This window comes from Chionomys nivalis, chromosome X, assembly GCF_950005125.1.
Source record: "Chionomys nivalis chromosome X, mChiNiv1.1, whole genome shotgun sequence".
Classification (NCBI taxonomy): domain Eukaryota; kingdom Metazoa; phylum Chordata; class Mammalia; order Rodentia; family Cricetidae; genus Chionomys; species Chionomys nivalis.
The window spans coordinates 30,924,743-30,942,160 of NC_080112.1; the positions used below are offsets into that span (position 1 = coordinate 30,924,743).

A 17,418-nucleotide genomic window follows, 5' to 3' on the forward strand; every position below is an offset into this window, starting at 1 on the left:
TGAAGGATGAACAGTGTAAAAGCCCACACTGCTAAAGGCAGGAAAAATGGTTCCAAACTCCACTGCAATTAAAACATTTCCCTGGTTGTCACTTTTTAATGAACATTGCATAAGTTCAACTTCACATGCATGATGGCACAAGAAGCATTCTGATTATGACTGAAGAACAGTGTTTGTTTTTAAATGTCTATTTATTTAGTGTATGTGTTAAGTATGAGTGAGAATGTGGTTCCTGTGTGTGTTCGGTGTATGTGCATGTGAGTATGAAAGTGTCAGCACCCATGTGCATATGCTTGTGGGGGCCAGAAGAACATGTGGAGTGGTCTGCCCCATTACTCTCTGCCCCATTTCTTTGAGACAGGACCTCTCACTGAACCTGGAGCTAGGCTGGTGGCTAGCAAGCCCCAGCTACCCTCATGTCTCCACCAGATACTATACTGGGGTTATAGGCAGGTGAGACCACGCCCTGCTTTTTACATGAGTGTGGCATCCAAGCTCAGGTACTCCCACAAGTGCTTTTACCCACAGAGCCATCTCTCCATTCCCTATATTAGGTATTGTTTTTAAACAAAATAAGTTAATGGTGCTGTCAACATGGCTCAGCAACAAGACAGAAACAATGAGAACATTGATAGACATGCTATCATGGAAGGGGGAAATAAAATTAAGCTTGGGTCAGGAGGCTGAGTTAGCAACTAGATGACATAAAGTAATCAGAGAGTATCAGAGGGCACCTGGAAGATATAGAGACACACCAGAAGCAGTGGGGAGGGATTTGGAGTGCCAGAGAGCTTTATTTGTTTGATGGAGCAGAAGGATGCTCTCTTTGGGAGAGGCCCACAAGGACAGAAGGTTAGCTAGTTGCTTCTTTCTCTCTCTCTCTCTCTCTCTCTCTCTCTCTCTCTCTCTCTCTCTCTCTCTCTCTCTCTCTCTCTCTCTCTCTACTTTTACCCCAGTCTTTGGATCTCAAGTCTTATTTATAAACAGAATGATAGAGGTTTAGTTAAAGCTACCTTTAGTGGCAGCAACAGAGCCCTTGCCTATGGGAACAGAATTCCAGCCAGGTTGCGGCCAGAGAAGCAGGTAGGTAACTGTGGAGTCATAATTGCTGGCTGAAATAGCAGCAGCTTAAGGCACAGCCATTGCACTGAAGCTATAACAACACATGGTGCTGCTAGCCTAGACAAAGAACTACAGGTAATTTAAGACTGTTGAGGGGTAGAATTATTCATTCCCAGGGACAAGCCTCCCACTTGGTCATTCAATTCTAAGTGGTTAGCTCTGAAAGCATGTACATACAATTAACATTTAATGCAATCAGCAAGTTGTATTTATATACAGAAACATTTATACATGTATAATAGCAAAGGGAAAGAGGCCATGAGTGAGAGGGATTGAGGGAATGGTCTACAAAAGGGGATGGAGGCAAGAAAGCGAAGGAGGGAAATGTAATTATATTTTAATTAAAAACATAATAAGTAAAAAAGATGGCTTGGCATGTAAAGGCACTTGCCACAGAGCTTGATGACCTGAGTTTAATCTCTGGGGCACACATGGAGGAAGCAGAGAACCAGTTCCTTCAAGCTGTCCTCTGAACTCCACATGTGTAGAGACACGTGTGCAAGCACACTCACACACAAACACATAATCAGTAAATGTAATAAAAAGGCAACATCTAAGCTAATGAACTAAAACCTAATCTTAGAAAAGGGGAAGCTCTCATTACTTACAAGCATTTTTTGTAGTTGTTCCACTGTTTGGTTAGCAACACTGATGCCATTGATTTCTCGAATTTCATCACCAACATGAAGTGTACCTAAAATATCACACAATTATAAACATCAAATGAGTAAATGTTCTCATAATAACAAAAAGCCAAAGGTATCAATGTAATAGGAAAATAAGTTACATATTTAAAAGTCAATGTTTCAGAGACAGAGTCATATTTGGCTGCAGAATTATTTAACTTTTACACAGTAAAACCATCCAAACAGACAGATCTACTTTCAGAAAGCACAGTTTTAATGGATGGCCACAGAAATTTGTTGACAACCCAATAAGAGACTATTAGGTATGAGCAGACAGAACTCAAAATAACACAAATGACTAGTACTTCTAAAACAAAAACATAAATGATGATATAAGCTAATAAATGGGTAAACTGAATAAGAATTCAGACATGGCTGAGGAGCAGTTCAGTGATCTTTAAGGTGAAATAAAAGATTACATAAAATGTAGGTCATAGAAACAAAGACATAAGGAAAACAGGAAACAAGAAATAAAGAATATATTTAAAAAGCTATGGAATATAGGAGTAACTTAAATTCAGAAAGAGCAGAGAACATGAAGAAGAGGAAATGTTTGAACAGCTGAATTTTTTTTGAACTGGTGAAAGTGTTACTATACAGATCCAGGAAGAATAAGATAAATAAAAGGAAATATGGGCCTTCAATAAAAGACTCTTGCCACCAAGTCTGACAATTTGAGTTCAATACCTGGATCCCACGTGGTGGAAAGAGAACTGGCTCCTGCAAATTGTCCTCTGACATCTACATGCACACTGTGGCATGTGTATGTGTGAATGTTTGTGTGTGTGCAGGAGTGCACATGTGAGCATGCACACAGAAATGAAACACAATAAAGGTATTGTTTAATTTGAATACGTAGAAAGCTTTAAATTTCAAGGTACCCATTAATATCACAGAAATAGGGTGCTGAAATTTAAAACTAGTAAATAGGGGGCAATGAAACAAACAAAAAATCCCCCCCAAATGAACAAGGAGAGCAAGATAGTAGAATCATCACAACAAACATTAATGAGCTACTCTATCAAAAACAGTGATCAACACTGGTCACAGTAGTGCCCAACCTTAATCCCAGCACTCGAGAGGTAGAGGCAGGAGGATTACAAGTTTAAAGTTACCCTTGGCTACATAGTGAATTTGAGGTCAATAGATCTAATTCATATAGTCAAATATATATGTCCAAAGAAAGGTTTAAGTAGACATTAGAATACTCTACTACTATAAATGGATATTTAAATATTAGTAAGTCATACATACAAAAATTTAATCAACACATAGAAGATTTTAACAAAAACATTAACAATACTAAGTCAATTATTATATAGGGAACTCTGTATGCAACAGTTAAAAAAATAAAGGTTGTTCATAAAGTTTCCCAAAAATGATTAAAGTGCTATGCCACTAGGAAAGTCTTAACAAACCTCTGAGAAATGATGTCATTCAGACCACACTCTGACCACAACACAATTGAGTCAGTTGTAAATTACAGAAAGATGTCTAGAAAATCTCTTCAAATATGATAAATAAAAACACTTCTAAATCACTTATAGACCAATGAAAACTTATAATAGAAATGTAAGAACACTGACGAATTACATATAAAAATTTGTGGGATACAGATAAAACAGTACTTGGAGTTTTTATTTTACTTCATTTCATTTGCGGTGGTGGGGATGGAACTCAGGAATGTGGTCTAGAATGACTGAAGCACAAAGACAAAGAGCTCCTTCATTTGAATCATAAAACAAAAAAGACCCCCCCATGATTTCCTTCAGTATGTGCAGGAAGAGTTAAGGAAAGTTAAGAAAATTACAAATGGAACGCACCTTGCCTGTGAATCATACCCCCGTGCATGATTCTCGCAACGATACAATGATTTAGCTCGTTCATTTTCAAAGTGATTCCCTGTAAGAAAAAAAAAAAAAGAAAGAAAAAGTTGGTAAGGGTACAATTAAATGATAGCACTACTTTATTTTCTTCCATATATTTCTTTTTTTTTTTTTTATTTTTTTTCTTCCATATATTTCTAATTAAAAAATTTACTTTTCATTGTACATACCAACTCCAGTTCCCCCTTCCTCACCTTTTCTCACCCCCCATCTCCCCGCTTCCTATGCCCCATCCATTTCTCAGAATGGGTAAGGCCTTCCTTGGGGAGTCAACAAAGTCTGGCATACCAAGTTGAGGCAGGACCAAGCCCTTCCCCCTGTATCAAGGCTGAGCAAGGTATCTCACCATTGGGAATGGGCTCCAAAAGCCAGTTTGTGCACCTGGGATAAGACCTGGTCCCACTGCCAGTCCCCCCAACAGACCAAGCCACATAACCATCACCTACATTCAGAGGGGCTAGTCTGGTTCCAGAAAGCACTATTTCCTATTTGTGATTTTACTGTAGGTAATTATAATTAGAAGAGTTATGAAATCATTAGAGAAAATATAGAAGATGAAGATCGTCTACTACTTTACACACAAAATTGTTCTATGACAGAAATGCTACTTGCTGGTGTTTTTATTGCTAGAATGGCATGCATGCATTTTATATAGCGTTTTTTAATCTTTTCATTATGTTTATTTCTCACATCCCTTTGTTTTTATGTTCCCAACTATTTTTAAAATTTTTTTACTCCTGCCAAGGGTATATTCTATTGGTATATCCTTTATATTCTACAAAAAAACTTTTATTTTATAACCCACTTAAAATATTTCAAACTTTAAAATTTTCTAAGTTTAACATATGTAAGCATGTGTGAATCTTTCACTACAATCAGATGGTAATTGTGTCTTATCCCCAAAGGTTTCCTCTTATTTGTTGGTAATCTACTCCCATTACTCTATGCTCTACACTCATGCCCAACCAACCACTGATGGGCCTTTCCCGACTATAGGTAAGGGAGCCCACCAAGGCCAGCTGGACTGGGACTGAATAAGCATGGGATGAAAATGGACTCTCTGAATATGGCGGACAATGAAGGCTGATGAGAAGCCAAGGACAATGGCATTAGGTTTCGATCCTAATACATGAACTGGCTTTGTGGGAGCTTAGCCTGTTTAGACGCTCACCTTCCTGGACCTAGATAGAAGTGGGAGGACCTTGGTCTTCCTGCAAGGCAGGGAATTTGGACTGCTCTTCAGTATCGAGAGGGAGGGGGAATGGAGTGGGGGGAGGAGAAGAGGAGTGGGGATAGGGGGAGGGGAGTGGCGGAGGGGGCAATATGTGGGAGGAGGGGGTGGGAAATGGGAAACGGGGAGCAGGTGGAAATTTTAATTAAAAAAGAATAAAAAAAATAGAAATTGAGCCACATTCATTTTGGCTGCTTTCTTTAACTTATCATAATTATTTTGAGATTCTACCATCTGTTATATTATCAAATAACTTAATCTTTGTCTCTGTAGAATGGTACTGCGTTGTTTCCACACAATAACTTGTTCATACTTCCCTCCACTGCACCTTTTCCAGTTCTGGCAGTTACAAAGGAAGCAGCATCTCAGACTTAATCTCCACTTACTCATAACATTTTTTTAAAAAAGGATTTGGGACATTTCATGTATTTGTATATCATCTTTCTACAGACAGCACGATAGTTTTTTTGTGTTAATATTTTAGTATAGCCGGGCGGTGGTGGCGCACGCCTTTAATCCCAGCACTCGGGAGGCAGAGGCAGGCGGATCTCTGTGAGTTCGAGACCAGCCTGGTCTACAAGAGCTAGTTCCGGGACAGGCTCCAAAACCACAGAGAAACCCCGTCTCGAAAAACCAAAAAAAAAAAAAAAAAAAAACAAAAACCCAAAAATATTTTAGTATATACTCTGTTGAAATGAACATAGATATTAGTATTTTCATGAACAATCTGATCTTCTGTTTGATTGATTTTGTTGAGTTTCTGTTTTCTATTCCACTGATTTCTACTTTTTTTTTTCAGTACCGAGGATTGAATGTAAGGTCTCATAGATACTAAGCCAGCACTTCACCACTGCAATATATCATCATTCCCATTTATTTCTATTGATTTTTCTTACATCTACTAATTTTGGCTTTAATTTATTCTTGTTTGCCTTTTTTTTTAAAGGTGGAGGTCTGAGAAAAGGTTGGTAATTTGAGAGATTTTTGTTCTTTAATATATATTTAAATATTAGAAATATTAAATATTAGTGTTACATATGTCTCCTTATTAAGTACTATTTCAGTTGTAGCACACAAATTTTGACACAGTGTAGTTAATTTTCATTAACTGCAAAATGCTATTACCTTCTGATTTTTTTCTTTTATCTATGGGTTACTTCAAATTGTGTTACTTAGTTTTCCAAGTCTTTTAAATTTTCTTTTCAGTTTTTATTTATTTTTGACACATTCTTGCTGTGTAGCTCAGGCTGGTTTCAAATCCACAATCCTCCTGACTCTGCCTCTTGAACACTGGAATTACAGGTGTGTAACAATATACCTGGCTTCTCTGTTATTAATTTTCAAGTTACCTTCATTGTGGTCCTAGAATAAACTCTGATATTAATATAGCAACTTCAGCCTTCATCCTAATAATGTTATAGTGGTATAGCTTTTCTATACTTATTTTGAAACAATTTTTCTTGTTGCATAAAGCACATTTCTTGTAGGCAGAATGTGATGAATGCTTTTTTTTAAAAAACCAATTTGACAGACAATCTCATCTTTTTTCTTGCAGGGGTGGGTTTCCAGACAGAATTTCTCTGTCATCTTTTTTCTTGCAGGGGTGGTTTCCAGATAGAGTTTCTCTGTGTATCCCTGCCTGTACGGGAACTTGCTTTGTAGACCAGGATGGTCTTGAACTCACAGAGATCCACTTGCCTCTGCCTCCAGAGTGCTGGTATTAAAGGCCTGTGAACCTTTTGCTTTTTAATAGGATAATTTAGACTATTAAGATTTAGTATGATTGTTAACATAGTTTTATAGTAATATTTCATTTTTGTTTAAATGAATAAAGCTTGCCTGAAGATCAGAACACAAAACAGCCACACTAGTCAGTCATAGAGGTCAGGCAGTGGTGGCACACACCTTTAATCCCAGCACTAGAGAGAAATATAAGGCAGGATGAGACAGGAACTAGCTTTCTTTTCAGTCTGAAGATTTCATACAGGTAAGAGTTCTTTAGTGGCTTGGTTGCTTTGCTTCTCTGATCTTTAGGTTGAATCCCAATATCTGTCTCTGGGTTTTTATTATTTGTGCTACATAGTTTGGTATAAATATATCTTCTTTTTATGTTCCACTTCTTCTAATGTTTCCTTTTAATGTCTTTTTCTGTATTCTTGTGGATTATTCTCATTATGTTGTATCATGCATTATTTTGGCTCTGCTGACAGTTAACAAGTCCTAGTGATTCTCCTCTGTCCTTCATCTCCAGTGCTGCAATTACAAGCACATCTGGGGATTCCAACTCAGCAAACTCTTACTCACTGAGCCATCTCTTCAGTCTCCCCCAATCCAAATTAGCTGTAACCCTTCATGTTGCTGCTTCGGTGGCTGTATTTGGCTTTACTATAGGATATGTATTTAACCTACCTATTTGTCTTTGAGTGATACTACACTACTTCATGTATGAGAACTTTCTGATAGTACATAGCCACTTCTTTATACTTGACTTTTGTGTTACCCTTGTAATCTGTTGTGCATCCCCATGCAAAGTATTTTTAATGAGACTTAAGAGATATGGGAAAAAGTTATAGTCTTTTAACTTTGGTGTGTCTACAGCTGTTCATATTTGGCCCATTTTTGGAAGACACCTTTGTTGGTCTCCCTAGGATTCTTAGCTCTGCTCCCTCAATTCAGGGACTCTGCCTGCTTTGCTTCTGAACTCCCTCCCCCTGGAGTGGCCTAGAAACTCTGATGGCAGGAAGGTGAGACAGTTACAGGTGTCACTGGCTTTGCATTTGCTCTCTCAGAGATCTCTGTCCTTTGTTGTTTGATGTCCAACATCTCAAAAACCATTCTCGGTTGTAATTTTTGTCCTAAACTGGGCGGTGGTGGTGCACGCTTTTAATCCCAGCACTCAGGAGGCAGAGGCAGGCGGATCTCTGTGAGTTCGAGGGCAGCCTGGTCTACAAGAGCTAGTTCCAGGACAGGAACCAAAAAAGCTACGGAGAATCCCTGTCTCGAAAATCCAAATATATATATGTATATGTATGTATGTATGTATATATATATATATATTTGTCCTAATTTCATCTGTTTCAGATGAGAGGGCCAGAAGCCCAAGTTTAGTTTCATGGTTATATTTAAAGCCAATTTACATTTTGTTTTTCAAATATTCCCTATCAAAAGACAAACTTCCATAAACATGCTTTTGAGATAGACCTGGTTGATCCTAACAATCACACAGGAAGCTGTTAAACAATGCTGACTCTTAAGTGCTCTTTAGATTTATATTCGTGGATGGGAATGGAGATCAGAATTGTGCATGTTTTAACAAGGTCACTTTATAGGATAGTGTTCTTGAATTTGAAGTGGTTAGTAGTAGGCATTCAGTTTTGGACTGAATAACATTTGGAAAATGGTGTTCTGTCAGAAAGCTTCATGGAGTTATCTGAGAATTTATATTCTAGCTTAATTTGAACCATGCCACAAGATATATTTTTGCATGGTTTCTATTTTGAAGCTCTCAGAAAGAGTAGGAAAGTACTGTGAATGGTATAGTTTATCAAAACGATTTTGGTACTAACAGTCAACTGTAATGTTCAGGTTTCATTTCCAATTGGTACATTCAATCAGCATATATGGTTACTTAGAGTAGTATTCTGGAAAATGCCATAAATAAATGTGTACATCAAACTGAGTTTCATAAGGGAAATGATGGCACAACAGAGATTCCACCCTTAAAGCTAACAGGTTTCTCTATTAACTCAGTTAACATGGATGAGAACCTACTATGTTATAGATACCCTTTTAGGCACAGTACTAAAGGAGTCAGACAGTATCTTCATTGCCAGGGAAATTTACTTCAAACCAAGTATAGCCAATATTTTTTATTCTGTCTGCCCCAAAATTTCTTTGCAGAGAAGAATTGACTCATGTTCTTTCGGTTCCCAAGATCATAAACTCCAGGGAAAATACTGGCTCAGCTTGAGGAATTGGGGTGGTGGTGGCATGTATTCCTTGTCTTTTATTGCTTACAGAAAAAAGCCTTTCCCTTCTTGTTAAGCTAGTTCAAGTAGGTTATTTGTCATTTCTAACTATGGGAGTCCCAGTCAACAGAGAAACAATTGTGAGTACAGTGTTAGAAACTGGGGAAAACATAGGGTATAGAGGAAGTGTATTACCCTTAGGAAATGCATGCATTATAGACGGTCCCCAGGCAGAAGAGGTTATGTAGATATAATCTTTAGAGTAATTCAGAGTTATGAAGAAGACAAGCAAATAGGCAAATGACCATAGTAACTGCAGTAGCTATATTCTAGTATTGTTAATATATATTTTACACAAAACTATTCCTGTTTACAAGGCAGCCAGTGAAAAATACGCTATCATTGAGATCACAAATGAGAACACCCTTTTAAAGGAGACTTTAAAGAGTGGTTCAAGGTCATTTTTGCTTTCTGAAAAAACTAACTCAGGGATAAATGTGTGTACTTTCCCTCAATCTGTATAGTCAGTCTCACTGAAAAGACAACTGCCATTATCTTGCTTCAGATTATATGATCACAAGGTATTCCGGGACTTCCTTATAGTCCTTTACATCCTTCTGTCTGCTTTGCTTGGTTGGACATTACCTCTTTTCCTTTCCAGACAGCCTTTTCTTGGCTCTAGTTTTGTTTAGTCTTGCCAAACTGTGCTAAACTGCAAATTTACTTCCTTAGCATGGACCACCCTGTGGAAAGTGGATATGTGGATATGGCTATATCTTGTCTGCCCCTATATCACAGGGATCTAAAGCAGCAATGTATCACATGGATTTTTAACATTTGCTTATTGGGCAAATCAGAGTATGAAATGAATGGATGAAATTTTTGACTTTCACAGTTTGGAGGGAACTCAGGGTCATTTCGTCAGTGTGCTTCTAGAAGTATACAACCTGATGGATATCAAATGAGATGCACAAGGCCTCAAAAACTGTTGCCACATACTCTTAAGACCAAGGGTTGCTAAGCCTAGAGAGCACCAGAACAGGTACCTGATTTGCATGCCCCCCTGTATGCTGCGAGACAATGGTAGACAACTGACAAAGAACAATGAACAAGAATACAGAGAACTGAGGGCTTTCTGGAAATTGTGGTCACAGATCTGTTCTTCTTTCTTAAGTAGGTATTTTGTGTTTTTAAGTCTTGAATAAAAGATAAATGCATATATTTGAATGTCTTCATCACTAGAAATATGCTCCCATCTCTAAACCTGAAGGTTGCCCAGTGCTCTTCTTCACAATGTCATTATCTCCTTATGCTTTCAATTGTATGAACCCTCAAGTTTCAGGGTCATCCTTGATTCTTGCTTCTTTCATTGCAACCTATTACATGCCTCATGGATTTACTTTCATTCGTTCATTTTTTTGAGATAGTATCTCAAGTAGCCAAAATTGGCTTTGAAATTTGCTATTAAATCGATTTTCTCATACCCTCAGGGCTGGGATTACAGGCATGTGTCAGCATGCCTGGCTCTTTCATTCTTTCTGCCTTGACACACATTCCACTAGTTCTGAGTACCATTATCTCTCCCCTGTACCATGGCAGGATCTGCTTTGTTATCTAGTCTCTCTAGAATCTATATAATACAGTTTTCAGATTGCTAAATCTAAAATGAAAACCTAATCCAGTTTCATGCTTAAAACCTTCAATAGCTTTCTGCTGTTTTTAGGCTAAAGAACGGACACCATAACATGTCTTTCACTACTGTGTGGTCCCACTCTCCCTGCTTGCTTACTACCGGGCTTCTGCACAGGCTCTTTGGTTTGCTCATCACCTTAGTTCCCCATCCTTTCCATCTGCTCAGTGACCACCCCAGAGCCCTTTCTGATCATCTCCATCTATGATGCTTCTGAGAATGAGTGGAGGTACAGTACCACTTCTCTGCCAACTGCATGCCTCAGCATGGGAAAAAATGAATAAACAGGTTGATGTGAATGGAAGAAATCTTATTTTAGCAACACCATTCAGGTCTCTGAATGTCTTCTGAATTACTTTTCTTCAAATTTTGGTGAAAGCAAAAAATATGGAAAGTACTGGAATTTTTATTAAATTAATTAATTAATTAAAATATGAGACAAGAAGGCACAGCCTCACCCTGTTCAACTTCTGCTGATCGTGTGCACAGGGGGCAACTTGAAATTCTGTCACGTTGTTGTGTCCACAAGTGAACAACAACAACAACAGAAAAGCGCTGCACATTGGCTCTGGAGATTTCAGGTGTGATCGTGAACAGGCAGATTTGCAGATAGGGAATCTACAGATAATGAAGGTTGACTACATATTTATGAATTGTAAACTGTTAATTGTGTCTGATACAAATAAGTTTTCTCTCCAAAGCCAGTCGTGTTATTTAGGTAAGCTTTTCTCTAGTGTGCTTACTGTTTGAAGCAGTGGTTCTCAACCTGTGGGTCTCAACCTGTTACAATGTTAATTCTTCAAATTGCCTCTTTCTTTGCTATATGAGAGGTTTTTTTGTTTTTGTTTTTACATTCTGGAGTAATGTACCTCTTCTTGGAAAGTTGAAAAGTAATTGTTACAGTAGAGGTGTGATGGCCAGTATGTCTAATAAATGAAGCAATATCTGCTCATTCCTATTAGACAGAAAACAGCTTGTTAAAAGGAAAAATTGGTAGGTGTATAAAGCCCCCTTCAAGCATTATATGCAAAGACTCTAAATACAGTCATAATTTCTATATGTGTAGGGTACCATTATGATCTGTGTAACAATATTTTAATAGTATCTTCATTTTAAATATAAAACATTTTTTGGGTTTCACATATTGTATACTTTCAGACTGAATATGTAATATTTAATTTCAATTCTAATATTATTTTGAACCTCTATAGGAAACTGATTTCTTTAGAACCATCCATTCCACCTTCTTCCCTTCCTCCTTGAGTAGCAGTCTGTACAGGTTGAGTTAGCTGATTGTAACTCAAGTTTTTCCTACTTACCATTGGTTCATCTGTGTTCTTTTGGAACTGTACAAGCCGAACTCTGGTCACATTCTCCATGTCCATGTCTCCATTAGCGCTTTCTGGAGAATCACCATTTAAATAGGGAGAGGTCGGGGGAGGTGTGACCCTTAGCGCTTCATCACTGTAAACTTCATGTGCCACTACATCGTGAGTCTGAAGTAAGGCCTGGCATTTTTATGAAAGAAGAAAAATATTAGTTATAGTATCATTCTAGAAGAAATATGCTATATAAACATATGCAATATCACTTCTCAAAAAGTATTTTTTCATTTACAGTAACTCAAAACAAACCATACCTCTAAACTACCTCAATTTCTTTGTGCCAAATTATCAAGATAGATGGATTTCTTTTTAAAAATAGAATGAGCAAGTAAGGGAGCAAACCAATGAATGGACGGGCCTATCAATTATCAGGGTTAGAGGTAGCATCTGGTGTTAGGCTGTAAAACTGTATCTAACTCACATGTTCAAATAAAAACTGAAATACTAAAATTTTAAATAATTTAGTAGAAAGAACATTTATAAAAATAACCAGCAAATTAGCACTGGGGCTTTAAACTAAAATAATCAAATTTAAAAGACATTGTGTAATAATTCCTGCACTGAATAAATACCTTCTGGGATATGAATGATAGTATGTTGATAATGGAAATGAGGAAGAAGCAAGGATCGAGGAGGACCCATAAACTTCAGGTTCATAACTGAGTGGACAATTATACAGTGACATCAATGATGTCTACCATGATATCTTCATACAGCCAAAATTATACAGTGACATCAATGATGTCTACCATGATATCTTCATACAGCCAAAGGACGAACATAATTTATAACATGGTTTCAGAAATAAAATTAAACTGTACAGACGTACTTAAGACAACAATTTTCTAAAATATCACACATATAAAACTCAAAATTGGAAGTTGAAATGTTTTTACATTTATCCATGTGTGCATGAGTGTGCACACATGTGTGAGTACACACGTGCTATGATGTTCATGTGGAGGCTAAAGGACAACTTGTGGGAGCAGTTCTCTACTTCCACCGTGTGAGTCCTTTTGTTTTTTGGAGCTCTTGGATAAATCTGACAATTATTAACTTTTTTTTTTTTTGGAGACAGGGTCTCATGTATTCCAGGTCGGCCTTGAATTCACTATGTAGGAAAGGATGACCTTGGCCTTCTCTTTCTATCTCCCAAGGTTGAGAACTACACGGGTGCATCACCATACTTGGTGCATGTGGTGCTGGGGATGGAACCTAGGGCTTTGTGAATTCTAGACAAGCACTCTACCAACTGAACTACACCTCTTCCCCTAAGTTGAAAATGATTACTTATTTATTTTGCAAAACTCACTAACAAAGAAAAATGATTTCTTTCTGCTGACATCTGTATGTCATCTTGGTGAATTCTGATAATAAATCTCATCTGTTTCTCTACAGAAGGATATCTTCCTGCTTTGTGCCGTCATAAGCCCTTTTTAATAAGCATGAGAAATTTTAGCTCAAAGAGAATTTACAAGTAACTATTGTTAGTCTGTTTGAAACTTTCTACAGTTATACTAATACATCTATTAGTGTGTATATGCTAATTCTAAATTTAGTTTGACTTCCAGCTGTAATATGTGTGGTAATGAGATATGTACAGATAATGAAATGCAATTAAATAGTATTTCAGCATTTGAAATCACTTCCTAAAAGGCTTATCAGAGCCATGACTTAGCTATTTTAAAGTCATGCATACAAGGCAAAAACAAGGTAATGATGTGTTAAAACCAGAAAGGAGATGGTGCTGAGTTGTCATCAGTAGGTGTCCAGAGTAATCCAGTTATTCCATTTCTAACGGAAAAGGTCAGTACTGCCACAATCCCAGGCTGCTGTTCTCAACTGCAGGCTTAGGTGACGCTTACTAAAGGGCACTGACAGCACACAGTTTTAGAGGAGAGCTCTGCAGGGGCCCTGCAAACCACAGCTACCAAGTGTAGAAGGTTGGACCATTTGTGCAAATCCTTCTTTCTGTGGTCTAATTGTAGCTAGCCACTAAAAAAGCTAAGATTCAGAATAGAGAGGCCAAATCAAGAATGGGCCAAAGTAGAAAAAGTCATCTGTTAAGGTCAGGTTCATCATATCAAGTAGAGAGATATCTTTTACGACTCATGACACTTTGACTGGTAAACACAGGCAAACTGTCATGGGGATAGGTCAGCCTCGAAGTCTCATGAATTGGATAAAATGTTTATGCTTTTTTTGTAGGTGTCTTCTATTCATCCTTTAACGTTATATAAACAGGCACTTGCATTTAATGTATTACTTATAAGGGAGAATAAGTCCTCAATCATAAAGCAGTACCAAACTGAATTTTTAAAAAGTTTAAATTAGGGCTGGAGAGATGGCTCAGCAGTTAAGACCACTGGCTGCTCTTCCAAAGGTCCTGAGTTCAATTCCCAGAAACCACATGGTGGCTCACAACCATCTGTAATGAGGTCTGGTGCCCTCTTCTGGACTTCAGGCATACACACAGACAGAATATTGTATACATAATAAATAAATAAATATTTTTTAAAAAAAGTTTAAATTATATCACCAAATATGGTCATACTTGATATTTACCAGACTTTGCTGCTATTAATGACTGCTGGCACAAAATAAAACTAAATCCCCAGCTCTAAGTCACATGCAAACAGGAAAGGGAAACATGTACAGAATGCTTAATAGGGTTAAAAAAAGAATCGACCAGGTTGGGTAACGAAAGCTTGGGGTAACTACTCATTTAGCTCCTAGTCATTTACTCTCCATTCCACATTTCCTGGGTTTTCATAGGACAGAGACATTAAAAAAAGTTTACCTGTTGTAGTTGGCTACAAATACAGTAAAGTCAAAGTTGAAAGCAAAAATATTTTCCTTTAAATGTCATATGGGGTGTGACTGAACACTTAGTACTAAGCTGAAATCGCTGCTAGCTTGTTTGTTTCTAGACACAGTTTTGCTACAGAAAGTTTGGCCTGGTATTTTCACCCTTTCTGACTCGGCACCCTGAGTGCGGGAGAGCAGGTTTGGGTTGCCATACAGAGTTTAAATTCCTCCTATTTTTCTCTCCCATTATTTTACATTTGTCTACTTGTCTTCTGTGCACACACACGCACCCCTGCCACCCTGCCATGGCACACATGTGGAGGTCAGAGGACAGCTTGCAGGAGTTGGTTCTCTTCTCTACCATGTGAGTTCCAGGAATTGAATTCAGGCTGTCAGGCTTTACCTGCCAGGCCATCCCACTAGCTCCCTTTATTTTCTCTCCTTTAAGTTATTGCAAATACTTTCAAACTGTCTGTGTTTTAACTGAAAGTTAAATGCTCCGGTTATAATGATTAGAAAGCAAAGTCCAGATGACTGAGCAAATTAAGTATAAAATACTGGAACTTTGGTAAAACAAAAATATCACACTTATTAAAATATTTCTATTTCTAGTTGTTGTTATTTTTAAAAGCCCAGGGTTTTTAAAAATCATTATTAAAATATACATAAGACAGAAAACTTTAGTACTTAAAAGCTTATGTAATATATATTTTAGAATTTTATTTCTTTTAAGTGACATTATCCACATGTTTGCTTATTTAAGAATTACCAATAAGCTTATTTAAGCCTCCAGGGAAACTCATCAGCATTACAAATAGTCTGCTGTTTAAGAGTCTGGGCTTTGGAGCCAGCAAGATGTGAACCTTAGGGAGGGCATTTTCTAGGTGGGTGACTTTAAATAAATGTCTATCTCACAGGGAAATTTCTACTAAGGAGGATAGTCACATAACTTTACATTCCAATTATGAGCAAGTCGTGTTGTTCTCTACCACCTGCCACAGGTGGGCAACCTGTCACCACTCCCATCTTTCTCTGAGCCTCCATCATTTCTTTCAATGTCTTCTAATGGGTCTCTCTCCTACAGTCTGTTTACAACATGTGAGCTCCAGAATTTTCCACCCCTTCATTTGAGACAGGCTGGCCTGATATTATGTACCTCAGGTTGGACTCAGACTGGCAGTGTTTCTCCCACCTCAGCCTATCAAATGCCGGATGACAGGAATGGCCTAGAAAGCATGGATTGCATCATATTTTCTTGCTTGCAATCACTCAGTGCAATTCCTAAGTAATCAGGAGAAAACTCTAGACTCTTTACTATGGTCTGGAAGAGCTTGGTCTGGCCTCTGCCAAGCTCTGTAAGCATTTCTGTGTCACTTTCTTCCGTTTTACTAAATCCAATCTTTAACGACTTAGCTGTACTCCTCGAACCTACAGAACTTCCTTCTGCTTCTTCCTCCTGTTTGGATGTTTGGGGGCCAGCTCTTCCTGTAACAAGTCTCAGCTTAGCTAACCCTTCAGAAGAGCTTCCCCCATGGATATAGAATAGCTGACACGTTACTTCTGTCACTGATCTACAATCTTTTCTTCAGAGTTATTATCACTGTGTAAAATTACCATGCTATTTGATATGTTCAGTCTGTTCCTACCTCTAGCCTGCAGTCTCACTGAAATGGGAAATTCCATGAGGGTTGGAACTATGTTTTTCCTGTTCACTACCAGATCCTTGGTGGCTAGCACAGTACACCTGGGACACAGTAGGCACTTAGATGTTTGATAAATGAATAAAGGTGTTTTATAAGCACTGTGCTAGGTATTCAAAGATTTTGGGGAATTATTATTTCTGAAAATGTTTACTGATAGGGAAACACAACACACACATTTTCTATAAGTTCAGAAATGCAAAATAAATCAAGGCTTAAAAGGTAGGTAAGCTGTGAGGAATTGGTCTGTGTGAGCTTTAATGATTTCTGGAAAAAACTTTATCCTGTAAAAAGGTCTTATTTGGGTATATGCTTGCTTGCTTATTTATTTATTTATCTATTTATTTATTTATCTGTATTTTCGAGACAGGGTTTCTCTGTAGCTTTTTTGGAGACAGGGTTTCTCCGTAGCTAGTTCTGGAACTAGTTCTCGTAGACCAGGCTGGTCTCGAACTCACAGAGATCCGCCTGCCTCTGCCTCCCGAGCACTGGGATTAAAGGCGTGCGCCACAACCGCCCAGCTTATGCTAATTTATTTATTTAGTCTCCTTCACCTCCAAAAAGATTTACTACTCTGAAATGTAGTAAATAATTCTATGAAATGGGCTCAGGTTATATATGAATTTATAGTCAGATAGATTTGTTTAAAATTGTGGAGAATAAACTGCACATAAAGAGCAGTGAGTGGTGAGGTGAACCTACTTGCAAATGGGCCAGTTACTATTGTACTCAGTGTTTTCCTGAGCTTACAATGTCAGCTCTGACCACGGGCAGATGACAGACACTGTGGGTAACTGTTAATTCTTACTAGCTAACACTGATGAGGTATTAAGCACATGTCAGGCAGAAAACAGTCTAAGTACAGTAAACATATCAATGTAGTTTTTACTCCAACTAAGGTTGAGCTTGAGTTCACAGAGCCAGTTCACAGCAGAAGGAAGG

At 37.8% G+C, this 17,418-nt stretch overlaps 1 protein-coding gene across 13 annotated transcripts in view; it reads right to left on the bottom strand.

The window, feature by feature from the left end:
* The window catches only part of Cask (calcium/calmodulin dependent serine protein kinase), a 352,639-nt gene that overhangs the window by 36,563 nt on the left and 298,658 nt on the right, over nt 1-17,418 (bottom strand). For all 13 annotated transcript variants that reach the window (XM_057758918.1, XM_057758916.1, XM_057758917.1 and 10 more), the window contains 3 exons: nt 11,903-12,091; nt 3,632-3,710; nt 1,731-1,816 (listed from right to left, as the gene is read on the bottom strand). In XM_057758918.1, the coding sequence (XP_057614901.1) occupies nt 1,731-1,816; nt 3,632-3,710; nt 11,903-12,091 (354 nt within the window). The remainder of the gene's footprint in view (nt 1-1,730; nt 1,817-3,631; nt 3,711-11,902; nt 12,092-17,418) is intronic.